This window comes from Zophobas morio, unplaced genomic scaffold, assembly GCF_036711695.1.
Source record: "Zophobas morio isolate AGI-343-1 ecotype UQ-CSIRO unplaced genomic scaffold, CSIRO_AGI_Zmor_V1 ptg000017l, whole genome shotgun sequence".
Classification (NCBI taxonomy): domain Eukaryota; kingdom Metazoa; phylum Arthropoda; class Insecta; order Coleoptera; family Tenebrionidae; genus Zophobas; species Zophobas morio.
The window spans coordinates 16,850,116-16,867,928 of record NW_026972122.1 but is presented as its reverse complement, the minus strand read 5'-3'; the positions used below and the strand labels follow the sequence as shown (position 1 = coordinate 16,867,928).

Genomic DNA, 17,813 nt, shown 5'->3' with positions numbered 1-17,813 from the left:
TATAAATTATGAAGTTTTACTAACCATAAGAATCCTCAAGTAAGCGTCTGTTCTTTAGTTTGGCACTTATCTAGTAATACTTCAGGTACACGAAATATCATTTGTGAACAGTTTGGTTGGTGTTGTAGAATTTGTATTACTAACGATAACTGAAAGGTTAAAGAGATATTAATTACAGTTTCCACACAAGTAATTTTTCATTGTAATGTCTATTAGTTAAAATGCAAATTATTTTCTAACAGATATTTACTAACAAATTATGTAGACCAACATATTGTACAACAAATATGTGGTTCATGTAAAACCGGAAATTTACGAAGAAGTTTAGATTTAAAAAGTCCATATTTATTAATCGAGCCATTAAATGTACAATGCTCACACAAGTTAGCTGACCTCACGTTTACCCGATATTCCTAAACAAATTTCTTATAAAAATCAAAATCATATTTTACGCAATGTTACTGGATTCCGAGGAAGTCGAAAGCCACCCCTTCTAGGCCTTTTGTAGTATAAATACATTTCATCACAACGAAAATTCGAAATTCTATGACGATTGCATGTTGCACGTTGCACGTTTTTTTTTTTTATACATTATAATAATTTTGGAATCACGAATTTCGCTTTTATAATTGCAATAATTTTTTTGTTATGCTGTACACAGTATTATCGTCTTTTCTTTGTATCTCTTTTTTAAATTAAAAATATTAAAGTGGTAACACCTCTTACATTAATTAAGCAAGTTGGAACTACTTGTAAGTTTGTCATAATTTATCGCGGAGATAATGTTAACTTTGCCTTTATTCGGCAAAATTTTGAGCTAACGTCATCATTTTTTTGGAGGGAACAAGGAAATATATTTTGATTAACAATTTACCATACTTACAATAACTTTAAAATGTCTACAAGATTTCAAAGTATTCAGTTTTGCAATTCTTGATTTAATCATTAAAATATATTGACTATATATAACAGGCCAATTTCAAGTTGGATTTACAATTTCGCAAGTCCCCGTTACCATGGAAGATGCGATGATAGCAGTCGGGATAACGAATCAAATCGCGAATCGCAACAACTGTCATCGCAATTACCATAGCAACGGCACTCGCGATTTCGCAAATCCAACTTAAAATTACCATCCTCAGTCATTTATTTTTGTTGGGACACCTCGTATAAGCAAATCTAAAATATATTAATACAGCGATACTCATCATATTATGCACATTTAAGATAGGATTTATTAAGCAAAATTTTGAAGTGATGCTTACGCTAAAGAAGTAAAAGTTTTAATCACAAGTGAGGTAAACACTCTAATCACTGGTCAAATTTCAAAATATAGTCCAATATAAATGGCAATTCTGCGTTTAAGTATAACTATTTATTGAAGGAAATATTGCTCCTTAGCAGTGACTATGTATTTAAACATATATACTCACTGTCCTTAGCCTATGCTCGGGAAGTGAAAGTCAGGGGCGGCTGGTCAGGGACGGCAGGGTCGGCCACGCCGTACCAGTCATTTTAAAATACTTAGTAAGCGTTGAAATTAGAAAATAAAAAAAGAAATGAAGTTTGAATGTACGTTAGGATAGATCATATATATTAAAAATATATTTTATTATATTGTAGGTACAAAACAAAGCATTTGTTGCTCATTTTAAATGCTGATAAACACGCTTTGCCGGCGAGATTTCGGCACGCCGTACCCAGGAATACATAATGCTCGATGTTTCGACTTCGTAGCAGCTTACGGTTTCATCGTTCTCTTTGTCTACTACACTGTAGTAGACAAAGACCTGGCGGAACGTATGTTGCGCCAGGTCCGGCGAAATCCTCCTTCGCCGTACCCAGCAACGCGAATTTAGTTTTTAAAATGCTTAATAAGTATTTAAGATAGCTAGCAAAACTACAAAACAATAACGGCTTCGATGTTCTTCAGTGCATACTATTTTTTTTTAATAATAATTGTCGATTTAATACATTTTCCTGTGTATGAATAATAAACGAAAAAAATTACATTAAATTATCTAAAATTTTATTTTTCGTACATAACTTAGCTACAACATAAATGCGCTTTTTCTGTATTTTTAGCATCTAAGCGTTTTCAGATATTTCAGAAAGGAATTTAAAGTTTTAAATCATTTTAATTTTTTTAATTTATTTGACAATTTGTCATATACATTTAAAAAAAAAATAAATGTAAATGAAGATAGGTAACAGTTGGTACTTTTATTACTACTTTTTTTTATATTTTTTAACTGCATGTCATTATTTAATTATTATTATTTAATTGTGGATGTCCGGGGTCGGCAAGCCGTATAGCCGCCGGTCGACGCGGAACTCAGTAAAAATAATGTTTTCGGTGGTTCTCAATTAATGATAAAGCAGAGAAAGTAGAATTAAGGATTAATAGTATTTGGAATCAAACTGACATTGTCAGTTTCCTATAAAAAAATTATTTTAACAGGTCGAAACATTTGAGATGTTTTGTACATCCTGGCACGTAAAATGTCAGTGGTTAACGAGTAACGGCCATACATTACGAAAATATATAACACCACGGTGTAGACTCAAAATATTTGGCCGACCCGAAATTTTGACCCACCAGCCGCCACTGGTGAAAGTATATGTTTGCGTCGAGGCGCCGATGGTATATGTGCTTTATACTTGCAATGTACTAAACTGCGCTTCCTCCTTCTAGTTAAAAACAATGACGTCCACAGAATTTCAATATTTTTATCCGTTCTCAAGATATAAGGCCGCGGAGTTTTTTCTGGAACACGCTTGTCTTATATTAAACATCAAAGTGTTAAATGAACGTACTTCACCTTGACCTTGACCCAGCCGTAGTAGAATAGAACTTTATTCATACACAGAACATTTGTACAATATACAACAGATATCCGGAATGTTGCGAACGCTCTTGGAGGTGCAATATTGGACGATGTCGTACAAAAACATTAACCTCAGAAGAAATTAACAAATTTTTAATTTTAAATGTAGTTTATAACCCTGTGTTCAGTTTTTACCCGAAACGTCCAGATTTTTTGAAAAAATTAAAATTATAAAACATTTTGCAATTTTATTTTAATTATAAAACATATCTGCAAAACCGAATGCTTTGAAATTTTGCAGATGTTTTAAAGTTATGATCAATTTTTAATCAAAATATATTTGCTTATCCCCTCCAAAAAATTGATGACGTCAGCTAAAAATAAAAAAATGTGCAAAATATGAAGACCCTATACTTGTGATTTATCATTTTCATCATTAATATTTTGTAGATTTGCTTATGCAGGGTATCTCAAAAAATTAATGACTGGGTTGTAAGGATCCAATTCGAATTTTTAAATTTCAAATGAATTTCGCGCGCGCAAGAAACAGTTGGTGAGAAGAAGAAAAGAAGGTTGGCAACCAACCCCAAAGAAACAGACATGCGCAAAGCGAGGGTGATTTTGTCTCGTGTAAAAACGGCCACTTCCTTTTGATCGCTTGGAGAGAACGGTCGACTTCTTTTCGAGCGCTTCGAGCAACAGGTTGTATTTTTATCTGTGAATTATTCTGTGCCTTTTGCTGTTGTGTTTTGTTTTTCCAGTGTTCCATTGGAAAACCTAGCAGCCCCGTTGAGCCATTGGGTGTTCCTGATTTCTCATCGTTCTTACGACGAGGTTTTTGCGTTCCTTTTGGCGGTAAGCCGTGTCGAAATCTTCGCATCTTTGGAGAGGTATGTTTTGAACACCTGTTTCGCGGCGAATTTCAAGCCCCGACGATGCTTCTGACCTCGTGACGCAGCGACGCGTGCGCTTGTTTTTCCACTAATCTCGTTTTTTTATCTTTCATTTAAAATCCATCGCAGTAGGGCTTTACAGGAAGTGATTTCTAGTTCGGGCCATGCTTTATTTAGCTATATTTGTGAAATCTGTATTTTGGATGGCGGCAAACGAGTTGTTATTTTCACCGTTCTTTGTTCAGGCAGCAGCCATTTTGAAGCGTCCATTTTCTTTCTTTTAAACGAGCACATGTTTTAACTGAATCTATTGAACAAAATAACAACATTGTGGGTCATGGGGGGACGTGCCTTCTATTCTTTGGATTTAGCACATCATTTATACAACGCCACAGGATTCATCGTATTTTGCATCGCATATTTTCGACGCCTATTATTTGGAATGACGAATTCGTCCAACGCCATTTTGCAACTGCAGCTTGTCTGCCATGTTTGTTTATGTGTTTTGTTTGGGGAAATGTATGTGTAATAATGGCCCACAATGCAGCTAAATAATTTCACGTTTGAATTTTAACCAATAACTTGACTGGACACGAATTAATATTAATCACATGTAAATCTGTTAACTTTACAATCTTTCACCTCATGCAATTTGTCTTTGTCTCACAATTTTGCTTCAGTAATTTTCTTTGCTGTATAATTTGAAGTGAACGTAAATTTCCATGCTCTGCAGTTCTGACCTAACATGATATTTTATTTGCACAAGCTTATTTCACACCAGATCTTTATTTTATAAATCTTTGCTAAGTTTTGCTCATGTAAATATTTTGTTGATGAATATTGCTATCATGTAAATTATCTGATGTCCAAATTTAATCCCAAGTAAGAATTATTTGTTGACTGAATTTCCGTAAGAGTGTATGGCGAATTTAAATGTTGTTTATTGCTCTTGGTTGAAACTTTAACACTTGTTCGGTTGTAATTTAATATTAGAGTCATAGAGATTGAACATTTAAATGAAATTGAAGGTAAATAACACATAACTCGTAGTGTACGTGGGGCGCGCGACTCCTTCTCAAACTGACGGGATTAATCGCGTCACCTGCACAAGTCCGCGGGTTTTGTATAGCTTCAGGGGGCGATCGCGGGTTTTTAACGCTGCCGGTTTCGTGATAGCCGGGACCCCACTACGGATCTGCGATCGTAACCGCCTCGTTTCGCAGGGCACGTTCGTAATGGAGAGATGCGTGTGAGCAGGCGTTGGTGTAGATAGAATCACCGTCGTGAGGGAGAACAGTGACGATCAGGAGTCCCAACCTCTACTTGCGCTACAACGCCCCCTCTGGGTATTTTGCTGTGCTCATAAATGAAATTGTTATATTTTGTTCTATGTTTGTTCGATCGCCACACTTTCATAATGATTCGGTTTCTGCCATCCAATTTACATATGTGTAGGTCTTGTGTTTGTTCGGTTTTCATATGTGTAGGTCTGTCAATTCGCGAGTGTTTTTCTTTCACATATCTTAAGGGTTTTGAAATGTAATAAAATGTCGTCCGGGAATAAAACCAAGGGGGTTTTTGCGCTGAGGGGTAAATCTTCGCAGCGTATTTCCCCCTGTGAGGGTGGTGCCGTTTCCCCCCCTCCAAAACAATTTCTGTTAATTATTTCTTGCGCTCTCGACAGTGTATGCACTTGTATGAAAGAACTTCTTCCCGCCATTTTTCGAAACCACAAAAAAAAAAAACACACAACGTAGGTTCTCATTAGTTAGACGATCACAGCCAAGGCCAAACTTTGAATTTTTGAATTTTTCGCGGGCCTTTCAAACTGTTTCAAGGTCAAATTTTAAAGGCGGGAAGTTTGGGTTATCACAGAATTTGTTGCCGCGTGACCAGCATACAATGTTGCATACTGTGTTAGAGGAGCGCATTTAATGTTGCATAAATACTCATGTGTTTTGATTTAGAACAGGCAAAGTGATCAACTGAAGAAATGGCCGAAAGACGGGACCGCAGTAGCGATAACCGTGACGACCCCGACTTCCGGATCACGGACGTGTGGACAGATCACACGCAAGCCATGACCTCCAAGGGTAGCCGAAGAAGCCCTAGCAGGGAACCGGAACGTTCCTCCGAAGGACGTTCGAGGAGCCCTAGCCAGGAACGCGGCAGACGCCGAGAGCGACGCGAGAGGACCCCAGAAGAACGACGCCACCGGTCCTACGAGCGGAGCCGATCCAGGTCCCACGACAGGGGCTGGAGGCGATACGCTTTGGACCTCGAGCGACGATTGGCGACGACATCTTTGCCCCGCCCTTCCTTTTCAGGCACGCGAAAGAAGACTCTGGAGTTCTTGCGGGAATTCGAGGAATATTGCGCCGAGGCGCACACGCCCCCCTCCAGCAAGCTGGGAGAGGTGTTGAAGTGCCTCAAGGGAGACGCGATGACATGGGCGACGGCCAGCCGAGACGGATGGAGCACCTACGAAGACTTCCGCCACGACTTCGTGGAGTTGTATTGGCCTGCACACCAACGCAGGGCCGTGGCTGAGGAGGTCCGGCGAGGACGTTTTGACCCCCACCGAGACGGACTCATGGTGGACTATTTCATCAACAAGTACGGGCTCCTGAAGTCGCTGATGTTACCAGACAGCGAGCTCGAAACCCTAGACAGTGTCATGAGGGTGTTCCCGGACGACGTCTGGAGCGCATGGAGCACCATCCCATCGAGGGAAAGGAGTTTCGCCAGGGCGCAAGGGTTCCTCCTCGGACGTGGGTCCGGTCGAGAACACAGGGGCTCTGACAGGGGGTCGCCCCATCGAAGGCGTGAGCGCCGGTCACCACGACGCAGGCGTCGTGACGATTCCAGGTCACACGCTCCTGTCCCCGCGTTGCCTGCTCAGGCACCCTTTAACCCCTTTTCGCTTCCTCCGCCCAACACTTCGGGAAACGCCCGGAGGACACGTTGGTAAGGTAAACGTGTCTTGGTACACTTGGAATCGGGGGGACGTGTCCAGAAGAAAGAAGAAAAAAAAATTCGATTGGCCTTCCTTTAGGTTAGCGTTTCCAGTCGCTACGCGTAGCTTCGCTCCGAAAACGCTGGGGGACGACTGTAAGGATCCAATTCGAATTTTTAAATTTCAAATGAATTTCGCGCGCGCAAGAAACAGTTGGTGAGAAGAAGAAAAGAAGGTTGGCAACCAACCCCAAAGAAACAGACATGCGCAAAGCGAGGGTGATTTTGTCTCGTGTAAAAACGGCCACTTCCTTTTGATCGCTTGGAGAGAACGGTCGACTTCTTTTCGAGCGCTTCGAGCAACAGGTTGTATTTTTATCTGTGAATTATTCTGTGCCTTTTGCTGTTGTGTTTTGTTTTTCCAGTGTTCCATTGGAAAACCTAGCAGCCCCGTTGAGCCATTGGGTGTTCCTGATTTCTCATCGTTCTTACGACGAGGTTTTTGCGTTCCTTTTGGCGGTAAGCCGTGTCGAAATCTTCGCATCTTTGGAGAGGTATGTTTTGAACACCTGTTTCGCGGCGAATTTCAAGCCCCGACGATGCTTCTGACCTCGTGACGCAGCGACGCGTGCGCTTGTTTTTCCACTAATCTCGTTTTTTTATCTTTCATTTAAAATCCATCGCAGTAGGGCTTTACAGGAAGTGATTTCTAGTTCGGGCCATGCTTTATTTAGCTATATTTGTGAAATCTGTATTTTGGATGGCGGCAAACGAGTTGTTATTTTCACCGTTCTTTGTTCAGGCAGCAGCCATTTTGAAGCGTCCATTTTCTTTCTTTTAAACGAGCACATGTTTTAACTGAATCTATTGAACAAAATAACAACATTGTGGGTCATGGGGGGACGTGCCTTCTATTCTTTGGATTTAGCACATCGTTTATACAACGCCACAGGATTCATCGTATTTTGCATCGCATATTTTCGACGCCTATTATTTGGAATGACGAATTCGTCCAACGCCATTTTGCAACTGCAGCTTGTCTGCCATGTTTGTTTATGTGTTTTGTTTGGGGAAATGTATGTGTAATAATGGCCCACAATGCAGCTAAATAATTTCACGTTTGAATTTTAACCAATAACTTGACTGGACACGAATTAATATTAATCACATGTAAATCTGTTAACTTTACAATCTTTTACCTCATGCAATTTGTCTTTGTCTCACAATTTTGCTTCAGTAATTTTCTTTGCTGTATAATTTGAAGTGAACGTAAATTTCCATGCTCTGCAGTTCTGACCTAACATGATATTTTATTTGCACAAGCTTATTTCACACCAGATCTTTATTTTATAAATCTTTGCTAAGTTTTGCTCATGTAAATATTTTGTTGATGAATATTGCTATCATGTAAATTATCTGATGTCCAAATTTAATCCCAAGTAAGAATTATTTGTTGACTGAATTTCCGTAAGAGTGTATGGCGAATTTAAATGTTGTTTATTGCTCTTGGTTGAAACTTTAACACTTGTTCGGTTGTAATTTAATATTAGAGTCATAGAGATTGAACATTTAAATGAAATTGAAGGTAAATAACACATAACTCGTAGTGTACGTGGGGCGCGCGACTCCTTCTCAAACTGACGGGATTAATCGCGTCACCTGCACAAGTCCGCGGGTTTTGTATAGCTTCAGGGGGCGATCGCGGGTTTTTAACGCTGCCGGTTTCGTGATAGCCGGGACCCCACTACGGATCTGCGATCGTAACCGCCTCGTTTCGCAGGGCACGTTCGTAATGGAGAGATGCGTGTGAGCAGGCGTTGGTGTAGATAGAATCACCGTCGTGAGGGAGAACAGTGACGATCAGGAGTCCCAACCTCTACTTGCGCTACAACGCCCCCTCTGGGTATTTTGCTGTGCTCATAAATGAAATTGTTATATTTTGTTCTATGTTTGTTCGATCGCCACACTCTCATAATGATTCGGTTTCTGCCATCCAATTTACATATGTGTAGGTCTTGTGTTTGTTCGGTTTTCATATGTGTAGGTCTGTCAATTCGCGAGTGTTTTTCTTTCACATATCTTAAGGGTTTTGAAATGTAATAAAATGTCGTCCGGGAATAAAACCAAGGGGGTTTTTGCGCTGAGGGGTAAATCTTCGCAGCGTATTTCCCCCTGTGAGGGTGGTGCCGTTTCCCCCCCTCCAAAACAATTTCTGTTAATTATTTCTTGCGCTCTCGACAGTGTATGCACTTGTATGAAAGAACTTCTTCCCGCCATTTTTCGAAACCACAAAAAAAAAAAACACACAACGTAGGTTCTCATTAGTTAGACGATCACAGCCAAGGCCAAACTTTGAATTTTTGAATTTTTCGCGGGCCTTTCAAACTGTTTCAAGGTCAAATTTTAAAGGCGGGAAGTTTGGGTTATCACAGGGTCATTTATGTTATTTGATTCAATCAGGAATTGCACAACTGAATACTTTAAAATCTTGCAGACGTTTTAAAGTTATTGTAAGCATGGTAACTTTTTAATCAATGTCAAAAGATTGATTACGTCATCTCAAAAATTTGCCGAATAAATCTTTTCGAAAATGTGCAAAGTATGATCAGTCTATACACATCACAATTTTTTTATTGGTCAGTCACTCCATTTTCTCTAAAATGTGAAAAAACGCACGTCTTCATACGTATAATAACGATAAAATAAGAATCATAATATTCAGAACACTTTGTTCGATTGTGGTTTAATTAATAATTTTAGTCCTCTGTTTTGAGAAGACAAACTCATTCAAATCGAACTAATTTCTGCATGACATTCTTTCGATGTATAAACATAAACAATCGAAGTTAAGCATGTACTCTGTTAATAATACACTGTTTTCCGTTGGTTATTTGCTTTGAATATATTTCATATTGTCCGTATGTCTGCAGACGGCAGCTCCTTGGAATTTGCGTCCCCGCTGCGCGGGGGTTCGAGGTGTCATTTACACCACTGGTTTTTAATATATAATAATATATAACATTAATTGTTGAAGTTTCTGACTGGTTAATGTAGCCTTCAGCCACTGCTGATAACCGCCATCCCTCCCCCATGCTTCTTAATATTATACTCCCAGTTTAAAGTAGTTTTTATGATAGGTCCATTGTGTCGAAGTTGATGATGGGAACAATGGGGTAAATCCCTAGCCATAAATAAGAAAGTAGTCGGTTTCTTACAGGGCCGTACTTTGTTATTCAAGTCATATTGTCCGTCGTGGGGTAATAATGAGGTGATAATGTTTATTATCTTGTCATAAAAATTACTTTAAACTGGGAGTACAATACCTATACAGGGTTATTCAGCTAATATGACCCATTTATATTTTTAAAATAGGCAACCCATAATACCGATTCCACCTCAACCTGGATTACATAAAATGTTTCAAAATGGAACTGTAACAAAGTTTGCTAAATGTATAGAAACGTCAATGTCAGAAAAGTGCCTATGCATTTTTACGATAATAACGAGAAAACCGACCAATCTTTGTGGTTGGTTTGTGGGTCGAAGTGCATGCTCGCTCCAGCTGCAGATGGTTAGAGCGGTTAGGATGAAAGTTATTTATTTGTCTAGCAATAGCAATTTGTCCCATAACTCCCATGTGATGATTCTCATTAACTTGTGCAAGAAGTTATACTTCATTTTCCAAGCTAGTCGCAGTCTGGTTCCGTTTCCTCTTGTTAGTAGGCTGCTTTCTTACGCAACGAATTTTCTAGCCTCTTGAAAATTTTTTAGTGTTGGAGCCACACGGTCAGGGTATCTTCGGGCATACAATTGTGCTGTACGCTAGCCTTTTTGTGTCATTCTCCATAACGTGTCCATAACTACGGATCATGTCGATTTTCTCGTTATTGAATGCATGGGCGTTTTTCTGACACTGACGTTGACTGACGTTTCTATACATTTAGTAAACTTTGATACAATTTAATTTTGAAACATTTTTTGTAATCCAGGTTCAGGTGGAATCGGTATTTTGGGTTGCCTATTTTAAAAACATAAATGGGTCATCTTAGCTGAATAACCCTGTATATATATATTATTATTATTAATAATACAAAAATAAGGATAGAGGTAAAACCTATGCATCCAAATAGAAATAAGAGACAATTTCAATAACAAAAGAAAAAAAAAAGCTGCACTCCTAAATAATACAAATAACTGGATATACTAAAACTTATAAATTGAATGCGTCGAATCTGTTCTTGAAGCAGTTAACACTGGGAGAATTAACAGTTGTATCAGGAAGGCTGTTCCATTGGTTCTTTCTTTGATCAAATTGAACTAATGTCTTCTGAGTCTATCATTGATATTCAAATGATACATGTACGCTAAGTTCGATCCTATGATATTATGCAGTACTTTGAAAGTGAAAATTTGGTCGCCACGGGATCTTCTGTTGGCTATGGTAATCCATACATTTCAAGCTGTTCTTCATAGCATGGTCTTGTCCTACTAAATGGTAAGCGGGTTGCGCGCCGCTGGACAGCTTCCAATTGGTTGGTGTCCCTAATTAAGTCACAGCTCCATACTGGACCGCAGAACTCTAAAATTGGTCGAACATAAGTTATACAGGATGTCTTAGAAATAAGTACATTAATTTTAATCAGTTATAGAGCTCATTGAACTGAGCAACTTTTTTTAATAGAGTTTTGTCAAGAACTTTTTATTTATCAAGTTAAAATTTGTTAAAGTTTTATCTCAATTAAGGTTACCCACCCATGGATCCTCCGTCAACCATGGACACTAATAATTATTATAATTAATAATTTATGGTCAAAAACAGTTACTAGGAGACGTATTTTCCTAATCTTGTTAACATGAAAACATTAATTTATAGAGAGAAATTGAAAATGCTGCTCCCTAATGGTGTACGGAATTTCATCGGCCCAAATGTGGGTGTTGATTACACCTTCCCTCGTGTAACCGGCCTCATCATTTGATGGTATAAGAGATACAAAATTTGCTTGTTTGTTTATTTTTCTATTAACCCACTCACAAAAGTTTTGCCTACGTGGTAAGTCTGCTGGTTTCAATAACTGAACTTTCTGGTCCTGAAAGGGGTACAGTTGTTCTCTGAGTATCGTCCAAATACTACTCTCCGAAACATCACACTAGACAGTGATGCGTGCTAGTGCCCGCTCGAGCTTCGACACTCCTCAAAGCAGCCTCTTCAATATTAGCAATTCTATTACTACGTAACTTACCCCGATCCTGAGGTGCAAGTTTAAAAGATCCGTACTCTCGAAGATGCTGCAACGTTCTTCAAGTGCGCACATTTGGCAGACGACGATTTGGGAGGTTTTCTGAAGAAATTCTTTGGACGCGAGCGCCGTTTCCCCGAGGTTCACCGTACGTTAAAACGATATCGGTGCATTTCAAATTTGAAAACAATGCCATTTCAGCACATTTCGTCTATAAATTAGAAATTTGCGCCAAACAAATTTTAAAGAGACAACGTTTAATAACATACACTTGACATAAAAATGATTGTCAGTGTCAAAACGGTTGCTAGGGTACCTTCGTCATTATTGTAGTGTTGTTATTATTTAAGTTATTATTTAAGGTGAACATAAACGGCTTGTAAATATATGGGCGGGAAAATTCGAAATTCGACTTGAATTTTCGAAAAAACGCTACATAAAAAAGTTGTTCCGTTTCACGAGTTCTGTTACTCGTTAAAATTAATGTGCTTATTTCTGAGACACCCTGTATAGAGCTTTTTCGTTAGTGCAATATTCAATGAGACAAATGTTCGGCTTATCAAATACAGTTGACGGTTGGCTTTGTTACAAATGTTTGCAATATGAGTAGACCATTCTAACTTGTTTGTAACAGTTACACCTAGGTCACAGTCTGACGTTTCTTCTTTTAGGCGATACTTTCGTAACCAGTAGCTGTTCTTGGGATTATCGGGACCGAAATACAACACTGTACATTTGTCGATGTTGAGAGGTAGTAGCCAGGTTTCGCACCATTGATAGATTATATTTAGATCTTCCTGTATGTTGTCATGATTACTTGAGTGATCGTAGATTTTTGAATCGTCAGCCAAAAAGGGAGATTTGGAGGAGATGAGTTTGGGAAGGTCGACAATGTATATGATAAAAAGAAGCGGTCCTAGGACACTACCCTGGGGAACCCCACTTATGACAGGTCCAAAAATAGAAAAAGTCTGTCCCACACGTACTTTAAATGATCTTGTTTACAGATAAGCCTCGATCCAGCTTAAAAGTGTTCCGGTTACTCCGTATGATCTGAGTTTGAGAAGCAGTCTTCTTTTGGGAATTCTGTCGAATGCCTTCGAAAAGTCTAAGTAGATGACGTCAACAGAGATACGACTTTGGAAGGCTTTAGTCCACTCATCGATACACTGGAATAGATTGGTTGTTGCCAATCTTCCGGCAATGAAACCGTATTGATCGTCGGGGATTATGTTGTTGTCGATGGCGAATGCGAACAACTTATCAAATATGATTTTTTCCATCAACTTAGAACAACTAGGTAATAGACTAATGTGTCTGTAATTGTCTGGGTGTAGCTTACTGTGTTTTTTGTATATTGGTGTAGTAATAGCACATCTCCAGTCGTCAGGTAGATTACTAGTTTTGAAAGAAGAAGTCATTAATGTGGCTAATAGTTTGGATAGTACAAGGCTGCCTTGTTTCAAAATATTAAGTGGTATGCCATCTACACCTGGGGCAGTGTTGCTCTTTGATTTGGTAATATATGATGAAACAATGTTATCAGTAAATTCGACATTACTAAGTTGGTTTACAATGCTTGTTCTGAATACGGGTAACTCATTGGTTCGTCGGTAAATGATGATGCGTTGGTATCTGCCAAAAGCTCAGCTACTTCGAAATCGCAATTACATAAGTTGTCATTTGGTTTTTTGAGTAAGGGAATGCTAACTTTTGATGACATAGTTGTTCTAAGATATTTATAAAAATTTTTAGGGTCATTATTATATTCTTTTCGTAGTTTTGCCTAAATTGTCTGATTTTTTTGCTGACTCTATTCGAGTGTTGTCTATGGCGAAGAAGACTGTCCGGTGTTGAATTTCTCAAATATGCTCTCCACAGGTATTTTTTCAGTTTGATGCTCTTCAGGAGGTCGGAGGTGATCCACGGTTTTAAAGGATTGAATAATTTTGTTTTTGTGCGACTGTTTCTTGCAAGAGATTCACGAACTGTTGTTTTGAACCGAGACCGTTGTTCGTTTACGTTATCTAATTCAAGAAGCATATCCCAGTTAACTTGATTGAGTTCATCCAACACGTTTTCCCAATCCGTTACTGTGACACTTTTGGCTTGGTTTTTAGATGTATTTCTAATGACGACTTGCATGTTTGTTAGTAATACCACATGATCGGATTTTCCAATATTGGGTAGATCGTTTATTTCGCTGAATAGTTGGAGATCGGTTGTCAAAATTAGATCTAGAAGCGACGGAGCTTGACCCAGTCTGAACCGTGTAAATTGACTGACTAACTGATGTAAGTTTGCATTTTCTAGCATGTTGAGAAAATCCTCAGACGAAGTGTTCCTATCAGGAAAAGGTCAATGTAAGTTAGGATAGTTAAAGTCTCCAAGCTCCAAATATAATTAGGTTCTTGTACTGTTGTGACAAAGCGTTTATAGAGTTGAAGAGAATTGTATCTGATTCGGGATTTGTACTGGGGGATCGATATACACAAACTGAACAAAAGTCGAATGTGGAAGAACGAAAGTACAGTGCTAAGGATTCACAACCGGGACAGAAAACGAGATGTTGGTAATTTTGAATTCTCTAAAGGCAATGTTATTAATATAAATGCAGCATCCTCCTCCAGTTTGGTTTAAACGGTCGCATCGATAGATTGAATAGTTACGAATAATAGAAATGAGAGAATCAGGAATCTTACTAGAAAGATATGTTTCAGTGATAAGCATACAGGCTGGTTGTAATGATTGAACAACAACAAGGAATTCATCAAATTTAGCAGATAATGGTAGGTTTAGAAGCAAGGTTTGGGCTGTTACTTTTTTGTAATGGTTGCAGCACCTCTGATATATTTAATCGTAAGATCTTTTTCTCCTTCTGATGTACGTCTCGCAACTTCGGCACGGAGCTCCTTCAGGTTGTTTAGTTGATGGGGGGTTTTATCATCAGTAATTTTTAAGTTCTCAAATTCGCTGTTTATTAGGCGCTTTTGGTTTCTCAGGCAGGTTTTGGTGTAACTCGCGTCAGTAAGAATTATTTTAAGAGGCCGTGGCTTGTTTGTCGTGGTCTTTCCCAAGTGAATGGCTCTAACTGGCAAACATGACTCTTCACCAGACAGTACTATGGTTAGTTCATTCGCCGTGTTCTCATCTTGCTTCTGTTGCTCTTTGGGGTTTCCAGTCAACTCAGCAACACCGTGGACTATAATATTTTTGGCACGCGTAATACGTTCAACTGCCTCAGCAGCAACTTTTTCAATCACCAGTTGAGTTTCGGTCAAACTAGTTTGGTTTAAAATTTTGTTTTCAAGTGTTTCTATTTTCTTAGAAAGCTGTAGCAAAAGCGGTCTTATGTCTACTGCACTACAGTCGTTACAGTAGATTTTAATACATTTGGATCTATTTCGCGTGATTCGTGCATGATCTTCAGAAGTGATTCCTACACAACTAAAGTGCAATGATCGAATGCAGGCATCACACTGCGAACAGTTATTGCGCGAATCGCATTGTTGAGAACAGTTTGCGGAGGTACTCATCGTTTCGGAGGGGTTCCCGCAAAAACTTATCAGATATAGTTGATAATAGGAAAATTAGAGATAACTCACCAAGAAATGAATTTTCACAGGAATGGTGAAATATGCGTATTCTGAGCTTCAGTATGATACTAAATATGTCTGACATCTGTTAGTATTACGCTAGCAGTTTGATTAAATGACGGAGCAATCACCCACACTTGTTGTCTCACAAAATGGTTCATATGATTCGGTTTCAAAACGTTCTACGACGTCTTCCGACTCCTAACCGCCATTCTTCCCTATCTCTCCATTGGCTTTCTGGTAGATCTCGTTCTTTTATTTCTTTATCAATTCTTGCCCGCCAACTTCTTCTAGGTCTCCTTCTTTTCCTCCTTCCGTGTGGTGTCCATGTCAAGATTTGTTTTAGAAGTCTATTTTCAGCCATTCGCTGTACATAGCCATACCAGATCAATTGTTTTGTTTTGATGTCGTCAATTATTGTATGTGTGACCCCCATGATTTCTCGAATTCTGTCATTTGGTGCTCTGTCCTTTCTCGATTTACCTGCCGACCTCCTCCAGTAGTCCATCTCCGTTATCAGTAGCATTTTCTCAGTGTCTTGTTTTAATTGCCATACTTCGCTGCTATATGTGACGATGCTCTTCACAATACTGTTGTATATTCGGTGTTTGTTCGCTTTTGAGACATGTGGATCTCACAGTATTCCATTTATCATGGACATGGCTTTTCTTCTTTGCGAGTTCCTTTGTTTCATTGCTTTGTCTTGAGTTCCGTCCTGTGTTATTTTCATCCCGAGGTACTTGTATTCCTTGCAATATTTGATTATTTTATTATTCTCTAAGACAATATTCTGTCCAGGCCCTCTAATACTCATATACTCTGTTTTCTTTACATTTACTTCCATACTATTTCCAGCACTTGCCAAGATACTGGCAGAAGTGCGACGCAAGTAGTAACGGGTATATGCTGATGATTTTCTAAATTAAGATATCTGACTACTAAAAGTGACAAAAAATAGATTATGAGGTGTCTTTAACAAACGACATGCTGAATATTTTCTAATAATTTCTAACAAATTAACGTTTTCCAGATTTCCAAGTAACTATAATATATAAATGATCTCCCCGGTTTTGTCTCCACAAGCTTTACTAAAAAGTAAGTTTCATGGTCTTCGACACAAGTGCTTTTTAAAGAAACCTTGCCGTCTAGTAGCACCGGCCACTCCAGAAATTAAAATGACTTACAGTTTATTAACTTAGATGCTTGCATTCGAAATTACCATTAACCTACCGTGCTTTTTTTGGTTCGCGCCCTTTCCCTTTTTTTTTAAGATATAGAATGAGACCAGAAAATTTACTAATGTCTGTCCCCTCCTGCAAATTAATTGTTGAACGCAGCATAGAGTATTATGTCCAAAGGGAAGAATTCTTAAATAACAGTAATTCGCTGTTAAAATATACCAAAAGGCAATCTTCGGTCGTTTTATGGATATATTTTTGTCGCATACCAGAACTGGAAGATTCTGTAAGCGTTTTCGTATAAATCTTTGATTTGTTCGGCAGCAGTTGCAAAAATTGGCCAAGATTCAACAAAATTGTACAGCTAAATACCATAAATTTAAAAAATCCATTCATCAAACAATTCATTTGACTGTGACAACGGCAGTGCGTACTAAAAATTATTAACAATTTTAAAATGGAGATCAAAGAGTTGCAAAAAAATCTTCTGTTGAGTCAAACATAAAGGTATATCACACGTAAACAATACCTTTAATATTTTTAAAAATTAAATATTTATTATATTATATACTTTGAAAAATTAAAAATTTTGAGTCCATAATATGGAAAGCAGGCATAGGATTCCAAAAATTCCCACCGAAGATGAAGATTGTCAAACTGGCTAATTTTTTCGGGTCTGTGGTTAAAAAACAAGGCAACAAACACATTTTCCAGCATCCTTGAAAACGGCGCGAATAAGAATACGACCAACCGAGTGCGAAATAGAGCTTCGACAAAACAGATTTATTTAACAGATGCAAAAAAAAAGTGGAAAGGTTAGCGTTGCCCCAGTAGTTTGTTAACCAGTCATTTAATATGTGGGACGGGATGTCTAATCTTTCTGACGGAAAAAAATTTGAATTATATGGTAATGGAGAATTCGTATTTTCCGACCGGCTAGAGTACGGATCAAGAAGAGTATGTTCACGGACCAAATCAGAGTAGTCGTTTTGCTTTGAATTTATGGGGATGAATTAGTAGAAGAGGTCCTACGGTATGTTTAATTGTTGAGAATCGACTAAATGCTGTAGTGTATAGGAGAATTTTAGACGAAGTTTTGATTCCATCAGTTTGGTCCATATTTGAA

General features: G+C 38.4%; 1 protein-coding gene across 1 annotated transcript; it reads right to left on the bottom strand.

Annotated features, from left to right (window-relative positions):
- Positions 1–15,681: 15,681 nt before the first annotated feature.
- On the bottom strand, positions 15,682–16,495 carry LOC135129972 (uncharacterized). Its single transcript, XM_064057243.1, has 3 exons — positions 16,491–16,495; positions 16,148–16,426; positions 15,682–16,099 (listed from the first exon to the last, which is right to left on the bottom strand). The coding sequence occupies exons 1-3, from the start codon at positions 16,493–16,495 to the stop codon at positions 15,682–15,684; spliced, it is 702 nt and encodes a 233-aa protein (XP_063913313.1).
- Between the last annotated feature and the right edge of the window lie 1,318 nt (positions 16,496–17,813).

Coding starts and splice junctions, on each gene's coding strand:
- LOC135129972 (XM_064057243.1), bottom strand. Junction 16,100..16,147: donor TCCATGATAAATGGAATACT/GTGAGATCCACA, acceptor AATATACAACAG/TATTGTGAAGAGCATCGTCA.